We start from the raw sequence: 17,304 nt of genomic DNA on the forward strand, positions 1-17,304 counted from the left end.
TAAAGATGATACTTTAAAGACATGTATTATTTGTAGTGTTGTCAAACCATGACTGTTATTTGTACTCCTCTTCATTCTTACACCACTAATAATCATTATTATTATTATTATTATTATTAGAGTGTGTGAGTGCTTTATTTACTCTCTACACACACTAATATTAATCCTTATTATTATTATTATTATTATTATTATTATTATTAGAGTGTGTGAGTGCTTTATTTACTCTCTACACACACTAATATTAATCCTTATTATTATTATTATTATTATTATTATTATTATTAGAGTGTGTGAGTGCTTTATTTACTCTCTACACACTTCTCACACACACTAATATTAATCATTATTATTATTATTATTATTATTATTATTATTATTAGAGTGTGTGAGTGCTTTATTTACTCTCTACACACTTCTCACACACACTAATATTAATCATTATTATTATTATTATTAGAGTGTGTGAGTGCTTTATTTACTCTCTACACACTTCTCACACACACTAATATTAATCATTATTATTATTATTATTATTAGAGTGTGTGAGTGCTTTATTTACTCTCTACACACTTCTCACACACACTAATATTAATCATTATTATTATTATTATTAGTGTGTGTGAGTGAGCGCTTTATTTACTCTCTACACACTTCTCACACACACTAATAATAATACTTATTATTATTATTAGTGGGTGTGAGCGCTTTATTTATTCCCTACACACTTCTCACACACACACTAATAATAAATATTATTATTGGTGTGTGTGAGCGCTTTATTTACTCTCTACACACTTCTCACACACACACTAATAATAAATATTATTATTAGTGTGTGTGAGCGCTTTATTTCCTCCCGACCTCAACATGGTTGTGTTGGGATGATAAATAGCGAGCTGGTAGATCAATGACCCCCCCCCCCCCCCCCCCCCCCACTTGGTGACCCCCCTTCCCTGGCAAACACAAAACTATATACAGCAATTAATTCCTGCTTGTCCCTCCATCCCTCATCGGGTGTGTTGGCGCGTATCGACGCAGATTACTGCTGATGAACCGTTTTATCACTCACTACACACACACACACACACACACACGCAGACACACGCACACACACGCATCTTCATCACGCACGTCGTCACACTTCACTTTGAACACAAACACACTTTGGCTTTAGCGGCAAACTCAATCTACTTTTTCCTAACATGAAATAATGCAGAAGAATCTCACCAAAATAATGATTTGGATTTTTTTTACATGAGTGTGTGTGTGTGTGTGTGTGTGTGTGTGTGTGTGTGTGTGTGTGCGTGTGTGTGCGTGTGTGTGCGCGTGTGTTAAACCTTACAGTCTACTAAATAGGACACCAATAAAAACTATTCCATGTTTACATGATATTTCAAATGAGTGTGAAATTAAGGGTAGTTTATTATTTTCTTAACTGGAATTGAATAAATAAATTCCTAATTAATGAATAATAAATAAACAATAAATCACAACTGCTGACATTTCAACTCAACTTGAATTAAACAAATGAATAATAAATAAATAAATCACAACTGTTATTTCAATTTAAATTGAACTTAATAAATGAATAACAAATTAACAATAAATCACAATTGTTGTTATTTCAACTTGAATTTAATTTAATAAACAAATAAATATTAATTAACAATAAATCACAACTGCTGTTATTTCAACTTAAATTAATTTAATAAACAAATAAACATTAACTAACAATAAATCACAACTGTTGTTATTTCAACTTGAATTTAATTTAATAAACAAATAAACATTAACAATAAATCACAACTGCTGTTATTTCAACTTAAATTAAATGTAATAAACAAATAAACATTAATTAACAATAAATCACAACTGTTGTTATTTCAACTTAAATAAAATGTAATAAACAAATAAACATTAACAATAAATCAAAACTGTTGTTATTTCAACTTAAATAAAATGTAATAAACAAATAAACATTAACAATAAATCAAAACTGTTGTTGTGATTTATTGTTAATAAATTGTAACTCAACTTGTTATTTCAACTTAAATTAAATGTAATAAACAGTTAAATCACAACTGTTGTTATTTCAACTTAACTTAAATTTAATAAACAAATAAACATTAATTAAATCACAACTGTTGTTATTTTAACTTAAGTTGAGTTTAATAAACAAATAAACATTAATTAAATCACAACTGTTGTTATTTTAACTTAACTTGAATTCAATAAAGAAATAACCATTAATTAAATCACAACTGTTGTTATTTTAACTTAACTTGAATTTAACAAACAAATAAACAATTAAATTACAACTGTTGTTATTTTAACTTAACTTGATTTTAATAAACAAATAAACATTAATTAAATCACAACTGTTGTTATTTTAACTTAACTTGAATTTAAAAAACAAATAAACATTAATTAAATCACAATTGTTATTTTAACTTCACTTGAATTTAATAAACAAATAAACATTAATTAAATCACAACTGTTGTTATTTTAACTTCACTTGAATTTAATAAACAAATGATTTACCAACAAATCACAACTGTTGTTATTTTAACTTTTGATGTCACTTTTTTTAAGACAAATTGTGTAAAATTACAATTTTTCAAATGAATATTGGAAATATTTGAGTAATATGAAAGAAAAGAGTGTGTGTGTGTGTGTGTGTGTGTGTGTGTGTACATACGGTTGTTGGCGTCAAGGTTGTGGTTGTTGACGGGGATGATCTCCATCCTCTGTTGTCCGTACAGGAAGTAGTCCAGTTCCTCGGCGCTCAGCTTCATCCTCCCCGATAAACTTTTCCCGCCTTGTTCGCCGCCGCCGCCGCCGCCGCTCTTCACGCTGGACGACACCACCCCCCCACAGCTCTGCTCCTTGGCCAGCACGTCTCCTGCCCGCTGGCCGTAGAGCCGGGAGGGGCGCAGGGGGTCCGCGGGGGCCGGCGGCACAGGCAGGAGATGCTGCCAGTGATGCAAGTACGACGCGTCCACTTTCAGGAAGGCGCTCGGCTCGCCCGGCTTCAACATGGCCGCCTGGGGGACATGACAGCTGTCAATCATCACTACAGGGCTCTTTCACAATACAAGCAGACAAAAGTGCTACGAAATATTTTAGAAGACAAGTCAAAAGTGAAGTTGAAGGGACTTCAGCACTAGACTTCATAGACCCAAACAGAACCTCATAGAATTATAGCAGGACTTCATAGAACCTCGTAGTAGAACCTCATAGAATTATAGCAGGACTTCATAGAACTCGTAGTAGAACCTCATAGAATTATAGCAGGACTTCATAGAACTCCTAGTAGAACCTCATAGAATTATAGCAGGACTTCATAGAACCTCGTAGTAGAACCTCAGAATTATAGCAGGACATCATAGAACCTCGTAGTAGAACCTCATAGAATTATAGCAGGACTTCATAGAACCTTCTAAGCTGGACACAAACAGTGTGTTAGATGTGTGTGTGTAGGTGGGAGGAGGCGATGAAGAAGAATAAAAGAACATTAAGAGAGCACCATGACCCGTCACAACAGAACAGCAGAAAAGTGAGAAGAAAAGAATCTTACCCTGTCAGTGAGCGAGGAGGTGGGAGGACATCAGGACACTTCTAGTGTGTGTGTGGAGGTGGGAGGAGTGTTCCTCCATCAGGACACTTCTAGTGTGTGTGTGTGTGTGTGTGTGTGTGTGTGTGTGTGTGTGTGTGTGTGTGTGTGTGTGTGTGTGTGTGGAGGTGGGAGGAGTGTTTCTCCATCAGGACACTTCTAGTGTGTGTGTGAGTGTGTGTGTGTGTAAGTGGGAGGAGTGTTCCTCCATCAGGACACTTCTAGTGTGTGTGTGTGTGTGTGTGTGTGTGTGTGTGTGTGTGTGTGTGTGTGTGTGTGTGTGTGTGTGTGTGTGTGGAGGTGGGAGGAGTGTTTCTCCATCAGGACACTTCTAGTGTGTGTGTGAGTGTGTGTGTGTGTAAGTGGGAGGAGTGTTCCTCCATCAGGACACTTCTAGTGTGTGTGTGTGTGTGTGTGTGTGTGTGTGTGTGTGTGTGTGTGTGCGTACTGACCAGCCCCAAACCAGCACACGCCCCTTTCTCTCTCTCTCACTATGACCCCCAATAAACACACACACAGTGTGACCTTTGACCCGGTGGCTGCCTATAAAAAAAAGAGTTGATATTTTCACAATAATGGTCAGAAGAAGAATACAAACAGGAAGTGCACATTTTCTCTCAAAACAACTTTATTTACAAACCCTTTTCCATACGAGTTGGGAAATGGTGTTAGATGTAAATATAAACGGAATACAATGATTTGCAAATCCTTTTCAAGCCATATTCAGTTGAATATGCTACAAAGACAACATATTTCATGTTCAAACTCATAAACTTTATTTTTTTTGCAAATAATCATTAACTTAGAATTTCATGGCTGCAACACGTGACAAAGTAGTTGGGAAAGGGCATGTTCACCACTGTGTTACATGGCCTTTCCTTTTAACAACACTCAGTAAAGGTTTGGGAACTGAGGAGACACATTTTTGAAGCTTCTCAGGTGGAATTCTTTGCCATTCTTGCTTGATGTACAGCTTAAGTTGTTCAACAGTCCGGGGGTCTCCCTTCTGCTATTTTAGGCTTCACATTTTCAATGGGAGACAGGTCTGGACTACAGGCAGGCCAGTCTAGTACCCGCACTCTTTTACTATGAAGCCACATTGATGTAACACGTGGCTTGGCATTGTCTTGCTGAAATAAGCAGGGGCGTCCATGATAACAACATATGTTGCTCCAAAAGCTGTATGTACCTTTCAGCATTAATGGTGCCTTCACAGATGTGTAAGTTACCCATGTCTTGGCCACTAATACACCCCCATACCATCACACATGCTGCCTTTTACACTTTCACCCTAGAACAATCCGGATGGTTCTTTTCCTCTTTGGTCCGGAGGACACGACGTCCACAGTTTCAGAAAACAATTTGAAATGTGGACTCGTCAGACCACAGAACACTTTTCCACTTTGTATCAGTCCATCTTAGATGAGCTCAGGCCCAGCGAAGCCGACGGCGTTTCTGGGTGTTGTTGATAAACGGTTTTCGCCTTGCATAGGAGAGTTTTAACTTGCACTTACAGATGTAGCGACCAACTGTACTTACTGACAGTGGGTTTCTGAAGTGTTCCTGAGCCCATGTGGTGATATCCTTTACACACTGATGTGGCTTGTTGATGCAGTACAGCCTGAGGGATGGAAGGTCACAGGCTTAGCTGCTTACGTGCAGTGATTTCTCCACATTCTCTGAACCCTTTGATGATATTACGGAGCGTAGATGGTGAAATCCCTAAATTCCTTGTTGAGAAATGTTGTTCTTAAACAATTTGCTCAGGCATTTGTTGACAAAGTGGTGACCCTCGCCCCATCCTTGTTTGTGAATGACTGAGCATTTCATGGAATCTACTTTTATACCCAATCATGGCACCCACCTGTTCCCAATTAGCCTGCACACCTGTGGGATGTTCCAAATAAGTGTTTGATGAGCATTCCTCAACTTTATCAGTATTTATTGCCACCTTTCACAACTTCTTTGTCACGTGTTGCTGGCATCAAATTCTAAAGTTAATGATTATTTGCAACAACAAAAAAATGTCTATCAGTTTGAACATGAAATATGTTGTCTTTGTAGCATATTCAACTGAATATGGCTTGAAAAGGATTTGCAAATCATTGTATTCCGTTTATATTTACATCTAACACCATTTCCCAACTCATATGGAAACGGGGTTTGTATATTTCACTCAGTTTATTTCAATGTATACCTATTTTTTTATATATATTACGCTTATGTTTTAATGTCTTATTTTAAATTATACCATTCAGTGTAAATTTTTAAAAATGATTTATATTTTACCATTTTTTTTTACATTTTATTTACATTTATACCAAATGTATTTATATTTTACACTTAACACTTTGTTTTAATGTATACCAAATGTACTTATATTTGTAACTTTAATACTTTATTTTCATTTATACTGAAGGTATTTACATTTTACACTTTTTCTTATATTTTATTTTCATTTATACCAAATGTGTTTATATTTACACATTTAAAAAATATATTTCATAGTGTTGAATTTATACCGTTCCAATTGTTTTGTTTTGTTTTTAATAGACATGAACTTGTTCAATCAGTTCCAATAAAGTAGCACTAAGATGTTGACTTGACACTACATTTATCATTTATGACACTAAGTAAATAGATATGATGATCCCATGAAGATCATGAACATGACCTGCATGTGTCCCCCTCAACTTGGACTAATCCTGCAGACGTGATGAGAGACAACAAAGATTACAACTTTGACTAATCATGACAGACGTGATGAGAGACAACAAAGACTACAACTTTGACTAATCATGACAGACGTGATGAGAGTCAACAAAGACTACAACTTTGACTAATCATGGCAGACGTGATGAGAGACAACAAAGACCACAACTTTGACTAATCATGACAGACGTGATGAGAGACAACAAAGACTACAACTTTGACTAATCATGGCAGACTTGATGAGAGACAACAAAGACTACAACTTTGACTAATCATGGCAGACTTGATGAGAGACAACAAAGACTACAACTTTGACTAATCATGGCAGACTTGATGAGAGACAACAAAGACTACAACTTTGACTAATCATGGCAGACTTGATGAGAGACAACAAAGACTACAACTTTGACTAATCATGGCAGACGTGATGAGAGACAACAAAGACCACAACTTTGACTAATCATGACAGACGTGATGAGAGACAACAAAGACTACAACTTTGACTAATCATGGCAGACGTGATGAGAGACAACAAAGACTACAACTTTGACTAATCATGGCAGACTTGATGAGAGACAACAAAGACTACAACTTTGACTAATCATGGCAGACGTGATGAGAGACAACAAAGACTACAACTTTGACTAATCCTGCAGACGTGATGAGAGACAACAAAGACTACAACTTTGACTAATCATGGCAGACTTGATGAGAGACAACAAAGACTACAACTTTGACTAATCATGGCAGACGTGATGAGAGACAACAAAGACTACAACTTTGACTAATCATGGCAGACTTGATGAGAGACAACAAAGACTACAACTTTGACTAATCATGGCAGACGTGATGAGAGACAACAAAGACTACAACTTTGACTAATCATGGCAGACGTGATGAGAGACAACAAAGACTACAACTTTGACTAATCATGGCAGACTTGATGAGAGACAACAAAGACTACAACTTTGACTAATCATGGCAGACGTGATGAGAGACAACAAAGACTACAACTTTGACTAATCATGGCAGACGTGATGAGAGACAACAAAGACTACAACTTTGACTAATCATGGCAGACGTGATGAGAGACAACAAAGACTACAACTTTGACTAATCATGGCAGACTTGATGAGAGACAACAAAGACTACAACTTTGACTAATCATGGCAGACGTGATGAGAGACAACAAAGACTACAACTTTGACTAATCCTGCAGACGTGATGAGAGACAACAAAGACTACAACTTTGACTAATCATGGCAGACTTGATGAGAGACAACAAAGACTACAACTTTGACTAATCATGGCAGACGTGATGAGAGACAACAAAGACTACAACTTTGACTAATCATGGCAGACTTGATGAGAGACAACAAAGACTACAACTTTGACTAATCATGGCAGACGTGATGAGAGACAACAAAGACTACAACTTTGACTAATCATGGCAGACTTGATGAGAGACAACAAAGACTACAACTTTGACTAATCATGGCAGACGTGATGAGAGACAACAAAGACTACAACTTTGACTAATCATGGCAGACGTGATGAGAGACAACAAAGACTACAACTTTGACTAATCCTGCAGACGTGATGAGAGACAACAAAGACTACAACTTTGACTAATCATGGCAGACTTGATGAGAGACAACAAAGACTACAACTTTGACTAATCATGGCAGACGTGATGAGAGACAACAAAGACTACAACTTTGACTAATCATGGCAGACGTGATGAGAGACAACAAAGACTACAACTTTGACTAATCATGGCAGACGTGATGAGAGACAACAAAGACTACAACTTTGACTAATCATGACAGACGTGATGAGAGACAACAAAGACTACAACTTTGACTAATCATGGCAGACGTGATGAGAGACAACAAAGACTACAACTTTGACTAATCATGGCAGACGTGATGAGAGACAACAAAGACTAGTTTGGGACAAAGCATGATCCAGATAGGTGTATTTTTGAGCATGAATATAAGGAGGATGTTTTCCAAGCAGTCAAACAGGAAGCATCATGTGCTAAAGAAGAAGAAGATAAAACAATCACTTACTGTACAAGGTCTGATGGCATGTAGGATGAAGAATGAATGATGATGGTGGCTTCATCACATCCCCAACGTACGGGACTTGCCCAAGAGGCCGTTTGAAAGTGTGGAACTTTCCACATCAAGTTTTCGGGCTAAAATAGAAGCCCCATAAATAAGATTGTCATATACAATATATAGACTTGTGAAATAAACACTAAATAGAAGTCATACATGATCATTTCTTTATTATTCAACTTTTAAATGGACTTCAGGTCAAAACTGTTTTTAAAATGCTGAATTGACCCTAAATACTTGCTTGCTTAAACACATTTGAACTCATTGTCAGAGTTCCAACAAAGTCCCACTAAAATGATTGGGGATCCAAAAAGGCCCCACTCATAAAATTGTTAAAAATAAGAAATATATATATGTAGATATATATATTTCAACAATTAAATATTGAACCAACTTCAGATCTATCTGTGGATACGAAGTTAAAAACATTTGATTTAATATTTTCCCCATTTGCCATTGATTTGAAGTCATTATGACAGTTTATTGCTTTTTAACTTTCCAGATCTGTCCATTTTTATTATGCCTTCTTAGTTTTTGTAGGGCAAACACACACAACATGCATTGTTTTGCCCCCAAACCACTTATTGGATGTCAATCATTCATGACAACATTGATTGAGTCCTTATTATGTTGTCACCCTTCTAAAGAAGAAAAAACAGCCTACATGGCAGCTTACTTCTTTTATTCCACTTAGTTGTTTTTTCAAATAGTATTTTTAGAGAAAAGAAGTGGCTAACATGCACTCTAGTGGCCTGGCCAGGAATGACATTTCCTCTGATTGTCCAACATGATTGATGTCAAGGATTGTTGCCATGACGACAATGAGTGACAGAACAGTCAACAGTTTTTCTAACCACAGATTTTTGTTCTTTTCTTTTTCCTCTTTTACGCACTTTGTTTGCTAGAAAGATTACAACTTATTATTACTTTGATTGCTATTATTACGCTTAGATGGACTCCATTTCCTTAGCAACAAAAGTGTGTGTGTGTGTGTGTGTGTGTGTGTGTGTGTGTGTGTGTGTGTGTGTGTGTGTGTGTGTGTGTGTGTGTGTGTGTGTGTGTGTGTGTGTGTGTGTGCGGACAAGACAGATTACAGCTGAGCTCATTGTGTTTTTGGGTCAGTCTCGTTATCCACGACCCGAAGCTTTTCAGCCTTCTTTTACACACACACACACACACACACACACACACACACACACACACACACACACACACACACACACACACACACACACACACACACATACATACATACATACATACACACACACACACACACACACTCACACACCTACACACACACATTCTTGTATTTGTTACCTTCTTGAGAAATATGCCTGCCTCTTTTGGACCAGCCTTTCTAGATATATAAAGATGTGTATTTACAACATTAATAATATATACATACTATGCACATATAAAAGAAGGTAAGCTTTTAGGTAATTATTTATTTTTTGAATGTTTTGTTTGTAATTGTGTTTTAATCTTCATGATTTACTTAAAGTTATTACAGTATGTCTCTATATATATATATATATATTTATTTGATAAATTTTTGCCAGAGTGAGCACATTTCAATTTCTTACACACACTTGTTATTTCATATGTTGACGAGAGGGGAGCACTTCACATTTTTACACACACTTGTTATTTCATATGTTGACCAGAGGGGGGAGCACTTCACATTTTTACACACACTTGTTATTTCATATGTTGACCAGAGGGGGAGCACTTCACATTTTTACACACACTTGTTATTTCATATGTTGACCAGAGGGGGAGCACTTTTAAAAGCGACACACAGTCAATGTGAAAAATCCCTCTTTTTTGGGAGCACCCTCATGTTGATAGATGTCACCACCAGGGGTGCAAATGAAATCTCTATTTTTTGTTTTTTGTAATGTGCTTAAGGCGGATGACAAAGGAGTCAGGGACCACAGATGGCCCCTGTGCCGCACTTTGTAGAAGCTAAGTGTTAATGGCCACTATAATCTTAGTAGCGTAGTGTATTTGTTCATCCTCTGGTGGTCAAATCAGCTGTTCACCTGGCGGGGATGAATAGGGAAGTCCTTCTCTAGCTGCCATCTTGTTTTATCATACAAACCCCGTTTCCATATGAGTTGGGAAATGGTGTTAGATGTAAATATAAATGGAATACAATGATTTGCAAATCATTTTCAAGCCATATTCAGTTGAATATGCTACAAAGACAACTTATTTGATGTTCAAACTCATAAACTTTATTTATTTTTTGCAAATAATCATTAACTTTAGAATTTGATGGCAGCAACACGTGACAAAGAAGTTGGGAAAGGTGGCAATAAATACTGATAAAGTTGAGGAATGCTCATCAAACACTTATTTGGAACATCCCACAGGTGTGCAGGCTAATTGGGAACAGGTGGGTGCCATGATTGGGTATAAAAACAGCTTCCCAAAAAATGCTCAGTCTTTCACAAGAAAGGATGTGGCGAGGTACACCCCTTTGTCCACAACTGCGTGAGCAAATAGTCAAACAGTTTAAGAACAACGTTTCTCAAAGTGACATTGCAAGAAATGTAGGGATTTCAACATCTACGCTCCATAATATCATCAAAAGGTTCAGAGAATGTGGAGAAATCACTCCACGTAAGCGGCATGGCCGGAAACCAACATTGAATGAGCGTGACCTTCCATCCCTCAGACGGCACTGTATCAAAAACCCACATCAATCTCTAAAGGATATCACCACATGGGCTCAGGAACACTTCAGAAAACCACTGTCACTAAATACAGTTGGTCGCTACATCTGTAAGTGCAAGTTAAAGCTCTACTATGCAAAGCCAAAGCCATTTATCAACAACACCCAGAAACGCCGCCGGCTTCTCTGGGCCTGAGATCATCTAAGATGGACTCATGCAAAGTGGAAAAGTGTTCTGTGGTCTAACGAGTCCACATTTCAAATTGTTTTTGGAAATATTCGACATCGTGTCATCTGGACCAAAGGGGAAGCAAACCATCCAGACTGTTATCGATGCAAAGTGTAAAAGCCAGCATGTGTGATGGTATGGGGGTGTATTAGTGGCCAAGGCATGGGTAACTTACACATCTGTGAAGGCACCATTAATGCTAAAAGGTACATACAGGTTTTGGAGCAACATATGCTGCCATCTAAGCGCCGTCTTTTTCATGGATGCCCCTGCTTATTTCAGCAAGACAATGCCAAGCCACATTCAGCACGTGTTACAACAGCGTGGCTTCGTAAAAAAAAAAAAAAGAGTGCGGGTATTTTCCTGGCCCACCTGCAGTCCAGACCTGTCTCCCATCGAAAATGTGTGGCGCATTATGAAGCGTAAAATACGACTGTTGAACGACTGAAGCTCTACATAAAACAAGAATGGGAAACAATTCCACTTTCAAAGCTTCAACAATTAGTTTCCTCAGTTCCCAATCGTTTATTGAGTGTTGTTAAAAGAAAAGGCCATGTAACACAGTGGTGAACATGCCCTTTCCCAACTACTTTGTCACGTGTTGCAGCCATGACATTCTAAGTTAATGATTATTTGCAAAAAAAAAAATAAAGTTTATGAGTTTGAACATGAAATATGTTGTCTTTGTAGCATATTCAACTGAATATGGCTTGAAAAGGATTTGCAAATCATTGTATTCCGTTTATATTTACATCTAACACAATTTCACAACTCATATGGAAACGGACTCTAGTATTTGTCTCTCTATTAGATGCAATGTTATTGATTTATGTCATCACTTGTTCACACCTCCTCATATGGAAGATACTTTTCCTTCTTCATGTCTCAAGAAGGCTGGAAATACCAGAACACACACACACACACACACACACACACACACACACACACACACACACACACACACACACACACACACACACACACACACACACACACACACACACACACACACACACACACACACGGTGTGGATAAGGAATAAGGACATGGCTAAACGTTAGAAGACGTAAAGGTTGTTATGACTAGCATGGCCGTGACAGCCGCCATTCGTCATCCTGGGGAGCGCTGCTGGATTGATAAGGAACAACAACACGCCTGAGAGAGAACCCAAAAGGAGACTTTTTCTGCACGCAGGAATGCTGCGCAGCGGGAAGACGGGGGTCCCACGCTACGTAGCAACACGTCATGGGGCCTGAGGTGGGGGCCCACGCTACACGTCATGGGGCCTGAGGTGGGGGTCTACGCTACACGTCATGGGGCCTGAGGTGGGGGCCCATGCTACACGTCATGGGGCCTGAGGTGGGGGCCCACGCTACACGTCATGGGGCCTGAGGTGGGGGTCTACGCTACACGTCATGGGGCCTGAGGTGGGGGTCTACGCTACACGTCATGGGGCCTGAGGTGGGGGCCCATGCTACACGTCATGGGGCCTGAGGTGGGGGCCCACGCTACACGTCATGGGGCCTGAGGTGGGGGTCTACGCTACACGTCATGGGGCCTGAGGTGGGGGCCCACGCTATACGTTATGGGGCCTGAGGTGGGGGCAAACAGCTGCCCTGAGGGACGCCATATTGAAACATTTGATGTTGTTATTCCTCGCAATTGATGGACTTTCCAATATTTCAAGCTGCAGTAGGTATTTGTCAGAAAGCCAAAGAAAAAGGAAGAGACTTCTGGTGTGAATGTTTTAGATCCACACTTTCATAGATTGTTTCACCTTGCTCAGAAGGGTCTCAGTCAGACATTTTCTAAATAAGTTGTTTTTTTTAACAAAGCTTGACTTTTAAGATTAACTTTAGATTTAAATGTTGAAATAAGTTTAAAATGTTTTTATTTTTGTTAAAGAAAACACTCTTTTTCGCCACAAAATATTTCCCCCCCAAAAAAGGTTGAAAGTGTAATAATTGATGTGAAGTCATTGGAGATTTAAATATGTCAATCATTCATAACCTTGATTTTAAAGGCCTACTGAAATGTGATGTTCTTATTTAAAGGGGGATAGCAGGTCCATTCTATGTGTCATACTTCATCATTTGGCGATATTGACATATTTTTGCTGAAAGGATTTAGTAGAGAACATCGACGATAAAGTTGTCAACTTTTGGTCGCTGATAAAGAAGCCTTGCCTGTAGCGGAAGTAGCAGACGAGTAGCGTGACGTCACAGGTTGTGGAGCTCCTCACATCCAAACATTGTTTACAATCATGGCCACCAGCAGCCAGAGACATTCGGACCCAGAAAGCCACGATTTCCCCATTAATTTGAGCGAGGATGAAAGATTTGTGGATGAGGAAAGTGAGAGTGAAGGACTAGAGGGCAGTGGGAGCCATTCAGATAGGGAAGATGCTGTGAGACCTGATATTCAGCTGGGAATGACTCAAACAGTAAATAAACACAATATACTCTATTAGCCACAACACAACCAGGCTTATATTTAATATGACACAAATTAATCCCGCATAACAAACACCTCACATATAACCCGCCAATACAAGTCAAACACCTGCACAACACACTCAATCCCACAGCCCAAAGTACCGTTCACCTCCCCAAAGTTCATACAGCACATATATTTCCCCAAAGTCCCCAAAGTTACGTATGTGACATGCACATAGCGGCACGCACGTACAAGCAAGCGATCAAATGTTTGGAAGCCGCAGCTGCATGCGTACTCACGGTACCGTGTCTGCGTATCCAACTCAAAGTCCTCCTGGTAAGAGTCTCTGTTGTCCCAGTTCTCCACAGGCCAATGGTAAAGCTTGACTGTCATCTTTCGGGAATGTAAGCAATGAAACACCGGCTGTGTTATCCGGCACAACAGTCAGGGGGTGCATTCTACGGCGGGGGTGCGTTATCCGGCACAACACCTGCCGCAATACACCGCTTCCCACCTACAGCTTTCTTCTTTGCTGTCTCCATTGTTCATTGAACAAATTGCAAAAGATTCACCAACACAGATGTCCAGAATACTGTGGAATTTTGCCATGAAAACAGACGACTTAATAGCTGGCCACCATGCTGTCCCAAAATGTCCTCTACAATCTGTGACGTCACCCGCTGACATCATCATACCGAGACGTTTTCAGCAGGATATTTGGCGCGCAATTTAAAATTGCACTTTAGTAAACTAACCCGGCCGTATTGGCATGTGTTGCAATGTTAAGATTTCATCATTGATATATAAACTATCAGACTGCGTGGTCACTAGTAGTGGCTTTCAGTAGGCCTTTAAGGTCTTATTCATTTTGGAGCAATAACAGTTTAAAAAAAAAGTCCCACTACAATTCTTCGGGTTCCAAAAGAGTCTTTTTTTTTTTTTTCTTTACTTGCAACAATTAAATCTCCAGATCAACTTTAGATAAACCCATCAATTATACATTTGTATTATTTTTGTTTTGTTTTATGCCTTTTTTCTCAAACAAAACCTTTTTTATGGCTAACACACAAAATATGCTAAACTTTCTCCCAAAAATATTTCAAAGTGGAATATTAGATGTGAAGTAATGTGAGACTTAAATATGTCAATATTTCATAACAACATTGATTTGGATTCATTATTACTTTTTGAGCAATGACAGCTTAAAAAAAATCGCAATAAAATGATTGGGGACCCTTTTGGGTCCACTCATAAAAGTGTTCAAAAGAAATTGACTTTTTTTTTTTAAATTGTATTTTTTTAACTTTCAAGCCTTAAATCTGGAGATAGAGTTCAGATCTATTCGTTGATCAGACGTTTTTATGAAGTTTTTTGTTTCTTTGTTTTATGCCCTTTTTTCATACAAGGCATTGGCTTTTATGAACAAAATATGCAACATTTCCCCCTAAATCATTCTCAAAGTGGAATATTACATGTGAAGCAATTGGAGACTTAAATATGTCAATAATTCATATCAACATTGACTTGATTCATGATTATTTCTGGAGCAATGAGTTATAAAAAATAAATCCCACTAAAATACTTGTGGATCCAAAAGGGTCCCACTCGTAAAAGTGATCAAAATAAGTCATATTTATATATAAATATTTGATTAAAACTCCAGGTTAACCCTCAATTAAAAGTTATTATTTTATGTTTGTGTGTGTGTTTAAAGGCCTTATTGTCGTAGAAAACTGATTTTTAATTTGGCAAAAACACCAAATGTCCTAAAGTAGTGGAATAATTGATATGAAGTGATTGGAGGCTTAAAAGGTCAATAACTAGCATTGATTTTGATGTCTTGTTATTTTTTGAGCAATGACAGTTAACATTTGTTCATGTTTGATGCCTTTTTTGTTCAAGAATGCCCAGTTTTAATGGCAAAAACACATGTTCCCCAAAATAAATGTAGACGTGGAATATTTGCCTTAAATGGGTCAATAATTCATAACACATTTTATTTCATTGTGACGGTTTAAAACAAAAAAGGGTCCCACTCATAAAAGTGTTAAAAACAAGTTATACGCAGTTTTTTTTCTTTTAACGCCTAAATCTTAAAACTTCCTAACTATCTGTCCATTAAATTGTTTTTTTATATTTTTGTTTGATTTATACACTTTTTGTCAAATAAAACTGAGTTTTTTCTGAAGGGCAAACACACAAAATAGGCAATATTGGATATAATAATGGAAGCCTTGATTGAATAGATCAATCATTCATAACCTTCCGCCCGAGTGCAGCTGAGATGGTTTCCAGCACCCCCCGCCACCCCAAAAAGGGACAAGCGGTAGAAAATGGATGGATGGATGGATTCATAACAATTAGGGGTGTGGGGAAAAAATCGATTGGAATTCAAATGGCGATTCTCACTATGTACGATTCTCATTTTTCAAAAATCGATTTTTTTATTTTTTTATTTTATTTTTTATTAATCAATCCACAGCAATACCATAACAATGCAATCCAATTCCAAAAGCAACACTCAGAAGTGCAATAAACAGAGCAATTGAGAGGAGACACAAACACCACACACAACAAACCAAAGGTAGTGAAACAAAAATGAATATTATCAACAACAGTATCAATGTTAGTTACAATTTGTGATTAAAAATCCCTCTTTGACATTATCATTAGACATTTATAGAAAAGAAGAATAGTGTCACAGTGGCTTACACTTGCATCACATCTCATAAGCTGGACAACACACTGTGTCCAATATTTGCACAAAGATCAAATAAGTCATATTTTAGCTTCATTTAATAGTTGAAACAAATGTACATTATTGCAATCAGTTGATAAAACATTGTCCTTTACAATTATAAAAGCTTGCATGTCAGCAGACTGGGGTAGATCCTGCTCAAATCCTATGTATTGAATGAATAGACAATCCTTTTCAATCGGGAAATTATCCTTTTTGAATCGAGAATCGTGTTGAATTGAAAAAAAATCGATATTGAATGGAATTGTGACCCCAAGAATCGATATGGAATGGAATGGTGGGACACCCAAAGATTTGCAGCCCTAATAACAATGTCGTTTTGATACATTATTATTTTTTGGGCAATGGCACTTGTTATCAGTGTTCTGCTTACATTTCACCTGCTTGCTCTTTCATTCCACTTGTTATGTTTTTTGTAAATAGTCTTTGTCGAAGGCGGAGAAAAAAGGGCAGACTGCTTTGACTTTCTGCTCTTTAATGAATTAGCTGAGGCCTGTTTTTCCTAAAGTGGGTAAAAAGCAAACTCCTGCAGGTATTGGATATAAAAAGGTAAAAAAGTCATATTTTCCTTGCAGCCCTGCAGGAGGAAGAAGCAGCGGGAGGAGAATTAGCTCTTTTCATCCATTGATTAATGACTTTCTAGCGCCCGGCACATCGCACGATCGATGAATTAACTGCCCAAATTCATCATTTTCTACAACAACAGCTAATTATTTCCACGGCGGCCGGCGGAGAAAAACAGCGCATTA

General features: G+C 37.9%; 1 protein-coding gene across 6 annotated transcripts in view; it reads right to left on the reverse strand.

Annotated features, from left to right (window-relative positions):
- The window catches only part of prdm6 (PR domain containing 6), a 91,554-nt gene that overhangs the window by 68,622 nt on the left and 5,628 nt on the right, over positions 1-17,304 (reverse strand). For 2 of the 6 annotated variants that reach the window (XM_061979941.1, XM_061979946.1), the window contains exons 3-5: positions 8,402-8,529; positions 4,070-4,160; positions 2,703-3,048 (exon numbers count right to left, since the gene is read on the reverse strand). In XM_061979941.1, coding sequence (XP_061835925.1) covers positions 2,703-3,042 — 340 coding nt within the window. In that variant the 5' untranslated portion in view covers positions 3,043-3,048; positions 4,070-4,160; positions 8,402-8,529. Of the gene's footprint in view, positions 1-2,702; positions 3,049-3,581; positions 3,778-4,069; positions 4,161-8,401; positions 8,530-17,304 lie in introns of those variants that run through there. The other 4 variants (XM_061979944.1, XM_061979943.1, XM_061979945.2 and 1 more) reach the window with 4 other exon arrangements.

This window comes from Nerophis lumbriciformis, linkage group LG20, assembly GCF_033978685.3.
Source record: "Nerophis lumbriciformis linkage group LG20, RoL_Nlum_v2.1, whole genome shotgun sequence".
Classification (NCBI taxonomy): domain Eukaryota; kingdom Metazoa; phylum Chordata; class Actinopteri; order Syngnathiformes; family Syngnathidae; genus Nerophis; species Nerophis lumbriciformis.